This window comes from Acomys minous (genome assembly GCF_964271855.1).
Source record: "Acomys minous genome assembly, chromosome: 12".
Lineage (NCBI taxonomy): Eukaryota > Metazoa > Chordata > Mammalia > Rodentia > Muridae > Acomys > Acomys minous.
Genome location: NC_140493.1, coordinates 92,187,407 through 92,201,586, shown reverse-complemented (window position 1 = coordinate 92,201,586; position 14,180 = coordinate 92,187,407). Strand labels below are relative to the sequence as shown.

Below are 14,180 nucleotides of genomic sequence, written 5' to 3'. Positions count from 1 at the left end.
TTAGTTCGTTTCCTACCCTGGCTATCACACAAATAACAACGAGACTCATTTATATTTGTTTATAAAGCTTTACAACACAATATTGAGCAGTTTAAGTCTGTTCTTAACCTCTGTGTTATCTTGATTCCATCTTTGCCAAAAATAACCCAGTTACTTGCTTTTTTTTTTTTTTAGTTTTTCCTTTGCTCCAGTTGAATCTTCGTCATCTCTCCTGCACCTCTGCCTGTGGCTCAGTATCCTGCTGAATCCCCTACTTCCTATTCTAACGCCTCCTCCCCCGGCTAGCAGGAAGTCCAGCCAGCCACATTCTCTTCTCTTCTCAGTGATTGGTTATAAGCTGCTTTATTGGCGTTCATGGGGATGGTTGGGGAGCTGCGTTTACCAACATCGAGACAAGAGATTCTCAGAACAAGGATTACAACCAGATATGAGGATACAGAAATCAGCAGTTGAATTACACAATAACCTTATGCCTACAATACTTAATAAATGATAGTTTCTCAACTCATCTTTCTCCTCCTCATGAACCAGGGGAATCAAGGCTCTACTAAGCAAGATAACCTGATGGTCCCTTCCCAGAATCCCTCTCTTCCATTGCACCATCTGCCCTTAAACTATTCTTTCCCACCCACAGCCGGGATCAGTTATTTATCCAGTACACATCTAAGCATAGTGTTAATATGGTTAATTACACAGAAGACCTGGCTCCATTTTTGGGGGACCACACTCATATCTGTTACATCAACTAAACTAGGAGAGTTTAATTCTTTTCTTTCTCCCATCTCATCCCCTCCTGTAGTGGATATAAACATGTTTTTGTTTTGATCCCAAGTGTATGATGTGAAACAGACTTATGTGAAGGTGTGCAGTGTTTGTCTGCTGGAAACAGATTTGTGAGAGAACATGTGATGTTTGTCCACTAGAAGAGGAACTACCTCTTTTGGAGGCATGACCTTTGCCAGCTGATAAATATCCTAGTACAGACTCTGAGAGCGCGCGCGCGCGCGCACACACACACACACACACACACACACACACACACACACACACACACACACTCTCTCGCTTTTTGTTTCGACATTGCTCCCTATCGTTTGGCTGTTCATTGCTCCTAGAGAGAAATGCTCCAGAGAATGCTTCGAGGTTCCGGAAGTTGGCTTCTGCTCTATATTCCGGCTGCTGCTGTTGCAGTCCCCTTTGCTGAATTGCTGGTTTGCCGTTTAACAAGTCTGCTCAACTCCTGACAATGAAGAGTGGAACCCCTTCTAGGAACTGAGTCTAGAAAGGTCTACTCCTGTTCCCATTTACCTCTTTTCTCTCCTATTTAGGGTAGGTGGGTTGGAAGGGAGATATTAGCTTTGAAGTACCCCAAATAAACTAGGTCTAAAAAAGTTCCCCTCCTCTGCCTCTCCTCTTCTCTTCTCTTCTTCCCTTCCCTTCCCTCCTTTCTCATTTCCCTTCCTTCTTACTTCCCCATTTCCTCCTCTTCTCCTCTGCCCACTTCTTTCTTCACCCCCCCCCCTTTGCATCTCTCTGTTTCTTTGCTTTACTCTGCCCTAGAACACCTGATCTTCCTGTTGAAAATATTTTCTGGTCCTTGGAGCGGGACCTCTTTGCCTTCTTCTATTCCTATTATTATTAAGTTATGTCTCTTCATGCTATCCTAGATTTCCTGGATGTTTTGTAACAGGAATTTTTTTTAGATTTAACATTTTCTTTGACTTATATATCAATTTCTTCTATTGCATCCCCTGTGTCTGAGATTCTCTCTATCTCTTGAATTCTGTTGGTGATTTCTTCTTCTCTTTCCTAGGTTTCCTGTTTCCAGGATTCCCTCAGTTTGCATTTTCTTCATCCCTTTTACTTCCATTTTCAGGTCTTGAACAGTTTCATTAATTTCTTTCACCTGTTTAATTGCATTTTCCTGTATTTCCTTAAGAGATTTATTCATTTCCACTTTAAAGGCTTCTATACTCTTTTTTTTCCTATAATCTTTATAAGGTTGGATTTAAGGACATTTTCTTTTTTTTTCCATGAGAAAAATTAAGTTCTTTATTGAACTTTTGAGGATAAAATAATTTGGTTACCACAGATTCAAAAATCATTTGAGAAATAAGCAATCGGAGTGTAGCAGAACAACTAGGCATGTTTTGTGAAGCGTCTACCTTGAGTGTTTGATAAAGAACTAAGGAAAGAAAAGTGTTTTCAGTTTACTACAATAACCAATGTCACTTTTCCCACGGGATAGAGGAGGGATGAACAATGAACATCAGTCAGTGGGGATGTTGCATTGTGGGAGTGTTCTCCCTTCAGTCTGTTCAGTAAGTTACACAGTGACTTCATTGCTCTTCCTGTTCAGCTAAGACAGCAGGGCACTGACTTCTCCGGGGGTCCATAAGCGCACTATTTGTGAACTAGTAATCACTTTTAACTTTTAAGCACATGACTGCTAACCTTGGATTGAAGATTTAGGGTGCTTTTTCCCCTTTTGACTGGGGTCTATGAGAATTAATGTTGGTCACCTGTGGAAATACAAGGTTGTTTCCTTATTTTCAGCACATCCTTACAAAACAGTGCTGTATTTTAGTTACCTGTTTAAAGCACCACTCCCCATCCTAAAGATATGGTCTCATTTCATCCACATTCAGTATCCCACACACGCCCAATCCTGAAGCTCAGAACTGAATTTAAAAGTCAGGGCACGTTCTCTATCCTCCCTTAATGCTATACAATACACACAATACATCAAACAGCTATTTTTTCAATTCATTTCTATACTTGATATAACCACAACATTGATTCTCCTTTTGAACAGTGCGGCATAGATTTTGACCATTGGAGAACTGAGACAGATCTTTGGCTTCATTGACTTCTTGTCTTGACTTCATGTTATGTCCCCCCCACTCCCTTCTCCTTATTTAAGGTCATTTTCTTGTGTTTCAGCAGGGGTAGGATATCCAGGGCTTGTTGTAGTGACATAGCTGGGCTCTGGTGGTGCAATATTGCTTCAGGTCTTGTTGGTTATGTTCTTATGTTGGCCTTTAGCCATCTGGCCATCCTTTGAGATAATTCTATGTGAGCAACCATAGTAACAGACTTCGTTGTTAAATCTACGTTCAGATTCTGTTATGTCACGTGTACATTTTCACTGAGACATTTTACATTTCTTCCCTGACTTCTTTAGTGACCTACCAACGATTCAAAAAGGCATCATTTAGGTGAGGAGATGGCTTAGTTGGTAAAGCCTGTGCTGCTGCAAGCGTGAGGTTTTGCGTTCAGATCCCCAGAGCTGAAGTAAAGTCAGACACAACGGCACACACATCTGTAATCTCAGAGCTCCAACAGTAAGACAAGGAGTGGAGACAGGAGAGTCATCAGAAGGGTCAACTAGCTTAATACATTATGCAGCCATCAGACACTGTCTCAAACAAGATAGAAGGCAAGGACTGACAAATCAAGTTGTCTTCTGCCATCCACATGTTCACCCGGGCCTGTGAGCACCTGCACTCATTCATGAGGACACACACACACACACACACACACACACACACACACACACACACACTGTACACAGTGTACACATTGTTTAATACTCATCTATTTGTATTGTTTTTCTTGCCGGACCTTGTAGTTTCATCACAAAGTGATGCATCGAGTTTTATGTAAACAGTTAAAGCTGTACCGCTGTTTAGCTTTGCTGTATGTCCTAGGCCCTGATCCCTTTGGAGAGAGTTCCCTGAACTCATGAGAAACTGTGCATTCTGCAGCTGGGATTTTTCTTTCTTCTCTCTATTTTGTTTATTTCTCTTCCTCTTTCACCCAGATGCATCATCACTTTTTCCTTTCTGTTTGAAGTAGGGATTGCGATTACTTGAGAACAGGTCTGAGTCGACTGTGAGCGCTAATGGCTTTAAGGTTTTTAGGTCCTCCCTGCATTTTAAGCAGATAGAAACTGTTAGTCTCCAACGTGCAAGGCTATCACAAAGTGAACACAATCTAGCCACCATTAGTAGTATAAAGAAGGGAAGATCAACCCATCTCCTCACCAGTAGCATCAACTCGTGGTCAAAGGAAACTGAACACTTCAACTAGTGCAGCGGGCCACTTTTATAACTGGCTCTAAAATGTTGTGTCTCAGAGGAATAGAACAGAAAGGTGAGACATCAAACTGGGTCCTTTCTCCTTCATGGCATCTGGAGACAAAAGCGAAACTGAGATTCAGCTGAGCCTTGAAGGAAGGTTTATTCTTAGCCAGAGGAAGGAGGCGTGGCTAGTGAAACAGCCTTCTATTCAGGTAAAGGATGAGGAGTTTAGAAAAGAAGCTGAGGTGTTTTCTTTGAACTTTTCATGGACAGAGTCAGGTCCTGTCTAGGGGGCAGTACTTCCTCTTTTTTTATTGCCCATGTGAACCGGTCACAATTTGTTTGGAAGGAGGCTGGGCCCAGATGACACAGTCAGACAAGAATTTTACTAGGCTGGTGTATTACAATGAGATGATAATGAATCTGGGGGGTGATAACAGGTCAGCATGGTATATTACAATGAGGTGAGAATGTGTTTGGGGGTGACAACAGGTCAGCATAGCGTCCTTCAGGCCTGAAACCTGTTTTACTTGGTCCCATTCTACACCAGCTTCCCAAGAACAACCAGGTCCTGGGAGTCTGTGTGGCTGGCTCCTCAGAACTGAAATATTCCCCCCATGGAATGACACTTCCTAGTCTGGAAATAAAATTTACTAGAACCATGTAGGTTCTGAAAGTTACAAGAGTAGCAAGATCCTTCTCCAAGGTTCTAGAAGCAGTGACGATTCTGGATAGAGAAGACCCTCAGAGCTGCCTGCGTGTCTTGCGTGTCCTGCGTGTTCAGGGATGTGGCTTTCATGAATGTCACCCATGCTGGAACGGACCTTTTGGTGACATAGCTGCCTTCTGAGTGGCCCACAATCCTGTGAGGAACACCAATAAGTTATCTGTGCACTAGGGACATGAGTGTTATTGTTTCTTTGTCTGTTGTCTGTATCCTGTGTGGGATGAATAGATTTTTTTCCTTCATGCCTCACAAGGAAAAGCCATACAGCACTGGCAAGGTAGATCCAGTCGGAATCAAATACAGTGCGTGGAGAGTGTATTTACCTTATATCAAAACTCAACTCTCATAAGAAATATCTCCAGTGGGGCTGTGTGCTCAGGTGCCCCAAATAGGGAAGTTAAGGAGTTCTACTTCCCCTTCAAAGTGGAACTTCATAGTTACCCAAATAGGAGAAGAGCTGGCTAGTGCAAAGGGAACTTCCAGGGAAGAAATGGTGTTAAGACTGACTGAATGCACTGCAGCCTGTTTGAGGCTCTTGTGGAAATGAATGTGGATTTGGGGCAGAGGGGAGATCAGGGGAGGGACTAGGAGGAGTGGAGGGAGGTAAAACAGCAGTCAGGATGCAATATATGAGAGAATAAATTTTTAAAAATGAGGGTGTATTTCTCAAAAGACAGCTGGCTGTGGAAACACAGAAGTTTAGAGTCGAGTGAGGTACCCCCGTAGACTGTTGTCAGTGAGGACCTGAGCTCTGTACAGGAGAGGGACATCTTTCCTTGGTTTCTCTCATTATAATAGGACGCACTTTGGTCTCATCACGTGAGATTTCAATAAAATTTAAAACACCATTTGAGCTGTGAGTAATTGAAGTAGTGTGCCTGCTTATTATCAGAAAAAGCAAGGGACAAAGGTGTTGGTGAGGTGTGGAGATGCTGGGAGTGGAATGCTTAGTGGTGCAGATGAGAAACTGCTGTCTGATCCTCCTGGGCACGCTTTAGGATATCTTCCTGAAAGAATTGAAATCAGGATCTCGAGAAGATTTGGTCCTGCCATATTCATGAAAGACAGGCAAGATGTGGGAATGCCCAAAGCGACCTTCAACAGACAAGTGGATGGAGGAACTATGTGATGGATCCACACGTGTTTTTGTTTTGATCCTAAGTGTGGGATGGGGAACAGACTTGTGAGAGAACAGGTGATGTTTATCCACTAGAAGATGGACCACCTCGAGGTCTTGGTTTATGCCAGCTGAAACACATCTTAGTACAGACTCTGAGAGGACATCTATGTATATGTGTGTGTATGTGTGTGTGTGTGTGTGTGTGTGTGTGTGTGTGTGTGTAATATATAATCTATAAAATATAATATATTTGGAAAGCACATTGTATTCTCCTGTTCTGACATTGACTTCTATAAATATAATTTGAATTGGCTCATAGCATTGCTCCTTCTGTCGTATTTCTGTAGGCTTTGACCTTTTCCAAACCTACTTTATTTAGGGTTCTTTAATGCTTATGCCCTTCCAACCTACCTACCCTAGATAGGAGAGAAAAGAGGTTAATGGGAACAGGAAAAGTAGACCTTTGTGCACTCAGTTCCTGGGAGTGATTCCCCTGGTGTAGTCGGCAGGATTTCAGCAGACCAGCAATTCAACCAAAGTTGCTGCTGGAACCTGCAACAGCAGCCAGAACCCGGAGCCCTGAAGCATTCTCTGGCATGGTTCTCTCTAGGAGCATCTCAAAGTAGAGCGATGAACAATACCAAGACCCAAAAAGCTCCAGCCTCCTGTTCCCTCGCTCCACCTGATCCTTTCTGTTCCCATACTACCTGCCCCAGTCTATTAGCAAAAATCTGTCCTATATCCCCTTCTCGGGGAGGTCCTCCTTGAGCTCTCCTTGTTACCTAGCCTCCCTGGGTGTTTGGATTGCAGTATGATTATCCTTTACTTAACTGCCAATGTCCACTTATAAGTGAGTACATACCATGTTTGCCTTTAACACATGTGTGGCACATACATGCATAGATGCATTAAAGATAAAAATAACTCTTTAAAGAAATTCTATAGTCAATTTATGTGTCTAGAGGTCTTGGATGGTTTCTATTGGGTATTTTATCTTTTGGGCCAATATGTATACTATAATTTTAATTCTTAGCTACCTGAAATGTGGGAGAACAATTCATGTATGTATATCGTTTTGTATCCAAATTCCTTTACTATTTTTATGGTTTACCAGCAAGGGTTTTGAGAGGAGTTTAAATAATCTATTTTGACTATAGTAGAAACAATGGATATATTTGTATATTTTTCGTACAGCAGAGGCAACTTAACACTTCACAATTGTAATGCTTGGTGTCTGTGTTGTGCATTTGCCACATGAGACGAACTAAAACAATTTCCCTCCCTTATTGTATAAGTTAATGTAACTCTAAAATGTCAGAATTTATAGCATTCTTTTTCTTTATGTTGTGTGATATCATTATTGATTTAACAACAACAACAACAACAACAACAACAACAACAACTGTTTTTAAAAACAAATATCAATGTCCACATCTTGACTTCATCTTGTATTTCTGAGGTCAATTTAATGTGGTTGTGGTTACCTGTCTGCGGCACTGAGTTTTACTGACTTTTACGCTGTTTCGGTTATGGTACATTCCAATTGCAGAATTTAACTTCGTGCTCTATATTTCTTTCACATTCTCCAATAAAATTAGCTCTCAATCTGTCAAGTTTCCTCAGTCGCCTGTGACTCAGTTCGGCCTTGATGTGGCTCTTTGTATTGATTTTTCTAGAGCACTTTCCTCCTCAAACCACACACTAACAGTATTATTAGCCAGTGTGGAATGTGGACAGCAATTATTCAATTAGACATTGCAGAAGCATGGAACAACACTCTGTGGCTTGGGTATGGGGTTTGGCTTGTCTCTCCAAAGTTTATGTGCTGGCATCTCAGTCCCTGGTTGGCAGTACTGAAGCAATGGGCCTTTAAGAAGTGGCTCTTGTGGACGATAATTAGATCATGGGGTTTGTCCCTCATGAATGGATTGATATGGGTTCCAGGAACTGGGTGTGTTTTGTGGGGCTGATCCAGCTCCTGAGGGAACAGGTTATCATAAAACAAGTTTAATTCTTGTCAGCCCAGTTTCTTGATTCTTTTGTCATCAGGTGACCAGTGCGTCCCCTCCCTGGGCCTCTTTGCCCATGTTATGACATGTTATGATAGCCAAGGAGTCCTCATGAGATGCAGATTCTGATATTGTTTTGGACTTTTCAGACACCTGAAACCTCTTTACTTTATAAATTGTCTGGTCTCAGATGCTTTATTAGAGCAACACAAAACGGACAAGGACACATTTTGAAGAAATAGCGCCGAGGTCAGCAAAATTCATTCTGGCTTAGCTGGCAATTTGTAAAAAAAAAAAAAAAAAATACATACCTCTTAGAGGAGTGAGGAATGGTGAGCTACGGTAGTTTTGATGAAAGAGAGACAGAGATACAAGCCCCTCCAGTGCCTCTCCACCTGCAGCACAGGGGATGGGGTTGTTCTGAGTCATCCAGATCTTCAGGCGAGCCACGGATGTCAGTATGAATTCGAGAGACCCCAGGAGACACGCTGCCATGCTCGCCTGTTTTTTTTTTTATTCAAGAAGTGACCTTAGTTATTTGGCTTCCTTTTAGGATTCACGACTTGTTAAGATGGCATGAGAATTTCAGTTTTTATACTTATAATTGTGATGAATGCATATATGTTTTTGGCTTACGGAGATTATACATTTTACATGTCCCCGAAGGAGGCCGTTTTTCTCTTCCATTTAAGCAAGATCGGGTTTCTGAATTTGCCAGAAGTATTTTCAAGCCCTGGCCGATTTGTAGAAAGAAAACAATTCAACTTAGAGGCTTCAGGAAAGTACTTTCCCTTTTATTCTTGGGTAAATAGTCAGCAGTTTTATACTACTCTATCTAAACCTTCAAAGATGACGCATGCTTTGTATGCTTGTGGGCTTCTTGAGGGAATGGCGACCAATCAACTAATGGATTGTATTGGTTGATCAGAGGTGCTTGAGGAGCTCGCGGAGTTTCAGTTTGAGTACTCTGTTAGAATTCATCCACAGAAACTGAAAACTGACCTTAATCTCTCTTGACATCTGCTAGGAGCTTTCTCAGCTAGCGTTGAGTTACTTCTCCTTATATGACTCACATAGGGACCCATTATTTCCATACATTATTATTTTTTGCATCTCCATTAAGATCGCTTCAGGGAGCATCTATTTCCCATGCACCTGGCATACCTTTTCCTTGCTGGGTTCACCTGTGGCACAGACACTGAACGGCACTGTTGAGAAGTTCCTTCTCCCGCTTGGTACCTCATCTACTCACATCTCCTGTTGAAAAGTCACTTTCGTTTCATCCTTATCTCTTGGAACTGTTTTCCCATCTGTGGCTGGCGCTATGACTGCATACGTTCTTCCTGTTGTTTGAATGTGGTGTGTGTGTGTGTGTGTGTGTGTGTGTGTGTGTGTGTGTGTGTGTGTAGGAGACAGGCTGTGTATGTAGAGGCTAGACGTTGGTGTTGCATCTCTTCCTTATAGCTTTTCTACCTTAGTTGTTAAGAGCGGGTCTCTTGCTGGAACTCACTAACTGCTTGAGGGGGGCTGGCCAGTGAGTGTGAGGGTCCTCCTGACTCCTTGCCTGCACTGGGATTACAGGTGCACACTTATACACCAAGCTTTGTACATGGGTTCTGAGGACCTGCACCACCTCCTAACCCTTATACATGACACTTTAGAGTTATATCCTATGTGAGCTGGAGCCCAAAAGTGTCCTGAAGCTTTTTTTTTGTGCTTTGCTATGTTTATTTTTAAAAATAATCTACCCACATTCCCCTCTTGGACAGTCCTCTTTATACCCAATAATGGCTTCTAATGCCACACAGCTCCTGTCTTATTTTATCTTACTTTAACTCTTTATTTAAAAATCCTGTAGGTATGCTTGTGTGATAAATGTATTCATCTATGCTCCAATCCCTTCACCTTCCCTTCCACTACTAGTCCCCTTCTGTTCCTCTAGAAAATTTTACTTATGCTTTCTTTAAAAATATTTTGAGAGGATTGGAGAGACGGCTCAGAGGTTAAGGGCACTGACTGGTCCTCCAGAGGTCCTGAGTTCAATTCCCAGAAACCACATGGTGGCTCACAACCATCTATAACGTGATTTGGTGCCCTCTTCTGGTGTGCAAGTGTATATGCAGGCAAAGCACTGTATACATAATAATAATTAATGAATAAATAAATTAAAAATATTTTGAGAATTCCACACATAAATATTGTATTTACATCATTTTTACCTGCCTCACTCTCAAACTCCTCCGTGTCCTCTCCTTCTTTTTTTTATTTTCTTTTTTTCTCCTTTATTAATTTATTCTTGTTACATCTCAATGGTTATCCCATCCCTTGTATCCTCCCATTCTTCCCTCCCTCCCATTTTCCCCTTATTCCCCTCCCCTATGACTGCTCCTGAGGGGGATTACCTCCCCCTGTATATGTTCATAGGGTATCAAGTTTCTTCTTGGTAACCTGCTGTCCTTCCTCTGAGTGCCACCAGGTCTCCCCTTCCAGGGGACATGGTCAAAGGTGAGGCACCAGAGTATGTGAGAAAGTAATATCCCACTCTCCACTCTACTGTGGAGAGTGTTCTGTCCATTGTCTAGATCTGGGTAGGGGTTTAAGGTTTACTGCCTGTATTGTCCTTGGCTGGTGCCTTAGTTTGAGCGGGACCCCTGGGCCCAAATCTGCCTATCATAATGTTCTACCTGTAGGCTTCTAGGACCCTCTGGGTCCTTCCACTTTGCCATTCTCCCATGCTTCTCTCATCTATAGTCCCACTAGAATGTCCTCCCCTCTGTCTCAGTTTCCTGGTAAGTGAAGGCTTTCGTGGGACATGCCCCTTGGGCTAATATGCAGATATAAGTGAGTATATACCATTTGAGTCTTTCTGCTTCTGTGTTAACTCACTCATTATGATCATTTCTAGCTCAATCCATTTATCCACAAATTTCGGGAATTCCTTGTTTTTAATAGCTGAGTAGTATTCCATAGTGTATATGTACCACAGTTTCTTTATCCATTCTTCTATTGAGGGACACTTAGGCTGTTTCCATGTTCTGGCTATTATGAATAAGGCTGCTATGAACATGGCTGAGCAAATTTTCTTGCTGTGTGCTGGAGCATCTTCTGGGTATATTCCAAGGAGTGGAATAGCTGCGTCTTGAGGAAGCCCTATTCCCATTTTTCTGAGATAGCACCAGATAGATTTCCAAATTGGTTGTACTAGTTTGCATTCCCACCAGCAATGAAGGAGTGTTCCTCTCTCCCCACATCCTCGCCAGCATGTGGTGTCGCTTGAATTTTTGATCTTAGCCATTCTGTTGGGTGTAAGATGGAATCTCAGAGTTGTTTTGATTTGCATTTCCCTGATGATTAAGGAGGTTGAGCATTTCTTTAAGTGTTTCTCAGCCATTTGATATTCCTGTGTTGAGAATTCTCTGTTTAGTTCCAAGCCCCATTTCTCAATTGGGTTATTTGGTTTGGTGGTGTTTAATTTCTTGAGGTCTCCTTCTATCTTTCAAATTTGTTACTTCTTTTATACTTAGCACACTTGCATGTGCATGCCCACACAAGCACACATGCACATACATGCACATATAGTTCATCCACCATTAGCTGGTACTTGTATGTACATGTGTTTAGGCCTAACTGCTGTGTGTTGTATAACCCAATAGGGGATTCATCCCTGGAGAGAACAGAGTTCTTGTTTCTCGGCAGCCATTTGCCTGTAGCTCTGCAGGGCCCTGTGGGAGGTGCCCCATGCATGGAAGCATGTCAATTAGAGTTGCCTTGTTCTGGCAACCATATTGTTGAGGTTTCATGGGTGCATCCTGCCTATCATATCTAGAAGGCATTAAAACAGCAGGCATCCTGCCCCCTTCTTCTATCATGTTCTCTGGATCCAAGGTGTAGGGATTGTATTGGAGATAACACCAACTGGAGCTGAGTACAACTCTCGAACTCCCTATGGCCACTTAGTCTTTGGATTTTGACCAGTCATGGAGATCTGTAATAGCATGTCTCCACACAGAAGCTTCTCGATAAATGGTGAGAGCTGTACTTATCCACAGATATAAATATGAGTACTCAGAATACAGTTAGAAATTCTATTGGTTTAAGCAAATGGCAGTGATTCATTTCTAATATATACATCGATGACTTTATGTGGCCATATATAACCTAGAGCTACAAATAAAAAAAAAAAAAAGAAATTTCTCTCTCCGACCCTGGCTTGGTTCACTTAACACAATTGTCTCTGCTTGTATCCACTTTTCCCAGAATAACATAACTTTCTTTATGGCTGAAAATTTCCAGGATGGAGATAGCCACATTGTCCTTACCCATCCCTTGTTGTTGAACATTTAACTTAGCTACTGTGGATAGGATGGCTGGTCTCCACTTTCCTGTGCTTTGCACGGTGCCCCAAGCATGCAAGTGTGGAGCTTTGCCCTGCGGTAGAGGCCAGAGACAGCCACATCTTCCCGGTGCTTAGTTATTTCTACTTAGATGAAGATGCAAGTGATAGTACCTTGAGATAAAACAACACCCAGTGTGGTCCCAGATGGCACTGAATAAAGAACTTTTGTTGGTTTTAAGCATACTAAGAGGCTACTGTGGGTCTGTGTATTGATGACAGAAATGGAAGGCATTCAGAATCTAAGCTTTTGTGAAGGAAATGCTATCAGAGCACATAGGAATCCCAGGAAAAGATGAAGCATCATCCAGACGTTTTTCAGAAAACAAATTCAGATTTATTCAGAGCACATGTAGTGGAGAAGAAAATTTAAAGCAAGACCAATAGTAAAAAACATAGGAGGTCACTGGGGAATTAAACCAATTATTGCTGAGGAGGGTTAAGAAAGAAGAACAGAGGCTTGCTTTGCTTACATTGCTTGGAGAGAAAGAAGGAAGATTCTTTTCTGAATCTGAGAATATAACTCAAGGCCAAGAGAGGGTTAAATGGATCAGAAGGTAAAGCACTGAGTGGAAAGAGCAGATATTCCCAATAAGACAACCCATAGATAGTTAATGATGGCAAAGCATACAGGGTGATTTTGTTGGAGAATTTTGGTTAGATGATGGCAAGGCTGCATGTGACAGAAGATAGAGTCATCAACAGCAAGGTTGGGAGCAGCAGGACCCACAGCCTTGGGAGAGGCATCCAGGCACACAGACACTTGTGGGCTGGTAGCAAGTCCTGGTGCAGGTGACAGGTCCAGAGCAGGCTGGCTGGCAGCACAGGTTGAGGCAGAAGGGCTGGCAGCAGGGCTTGCAGCAGCTGGATTCACAACACCTGGGCTGGCAGCAGGGTTGGCAGCAGCTGGAGATACAGCACCTGGGCTGGCAGCAACTGGACTCACAACACCTGGGCTGGCAGCAGCTGGACTCACAACACCTGGGCTGGCAGCAAGGCTGGCAGCAGCTGGACACACAGCAGCTGGGCTGGCAGCAGGGTGTGCTGCAGCAGCTGCTCACACAGCTTGGTTGGAAGCAGGTCCTACAGCAGGTGGGTTGACAGCAAGGTTGGCAGCAGCTGGAGCCACAGCAGCTGGGCTGGCAGCAGGGCTGGCAGCAACTGGACACACAGCTTGGTCTCCAGCAGGTGGTCCTGCAGCAGGTGGTCCTGCAGCAGGTAGGCTGGCAGCAAGGGGAACAACAGGAGTTGGTCATGGTGTTGGATGTGGAGGGAAGGTTCTGTTGACAGGTGTTTCTAAGATTCTGACAGCTGTTTCAGACCTGGGGCTTTTATACCTTGGGCATCCTTTGAAGAGACCAATAAGCTGGGATTTTCCTTATTGTTTGTTTTCTTGTTTTCAAGAGGAAATTCTCACAGCAGGAAGTGCTCCTTGAGCTTTAAAAGTCTTTTGAAATTATGATGTAAGCAGTTAATTGTGGATAATTCAAGGAAGGAAAATTCTAGATGTCTTCATCGGCATCATTCCTGTTCTGATCACCATTTGCTCCGATGATAGCTGTTGTGGCAATGGGGGGGGGGGGCTGGGCACGTCTTTCTTCATTTATTTTTGGTTTTCCTTTGGCTGTATGCAGACTAGGGTGTGCTTGTAGGGAGAGCTACATTCACAGGGATTAAATGAAGCCACGCACAAGTCTGAATGGTTTCCCGAAGATGTTTGCTTACTATACACCACAACACATCCCTATATGCAGCCAATATTACTTATGCTACACCAGCCTTATCATATAATCCATGGCAGGAAGGTTGTTTGCTGTCACTTTTCAAATGCGCCCATGGGCACCAAAGC

General features: G+C 42.8%; 1 protein-coding gene across 1 annotated transcript; it reads right to left on the bottom strand.

The window, feature by feature from the left end:
* Positions 1-12,738: 12,738 nt before the first annotated feature.
* On the bottom strand, positions 12,739-13,650 carry LOC311578827 (uncharacterized protein). Its single transcript, XM_084748895.1, has 2 exons — positions 13,283-13,650; positions 12,739-13,252 (listed from the first exon to the last, which is right to left on the bottom strand). Exons 1-2 carry the CDS (start codon positions 13,585-13,587, stop codon positions 13,030-13,032), a joined length of 528 nt encoding a protein of 175 aa, XP_084605021.1. The 5' UTR covers positions 13,588-13,650; the 3' UTR covers positions 12,739-13,029.
* Between the last annotated feature and the right edge of the window lie 530 nt (positions 13,651-14,180).

Bases quoted from the DNA above. Each gene is read 5' to 3' on its own strand.
- LOC311578827 (XM_084748895.1), bottom strand. From the start codon at position 13,587: ATGACCAACTCCTGTTGTTCCCCTTGCTGCCAGCCTACCTGCTGCAGG. The intron at 13,253-13,282 runs GTGTTGTGAGTC...CTGCCAGCCCAG, and splicing joins TCCAGCTGCTGCCAGCCCAG to GTGCTGTATCTCCAGCTGCT.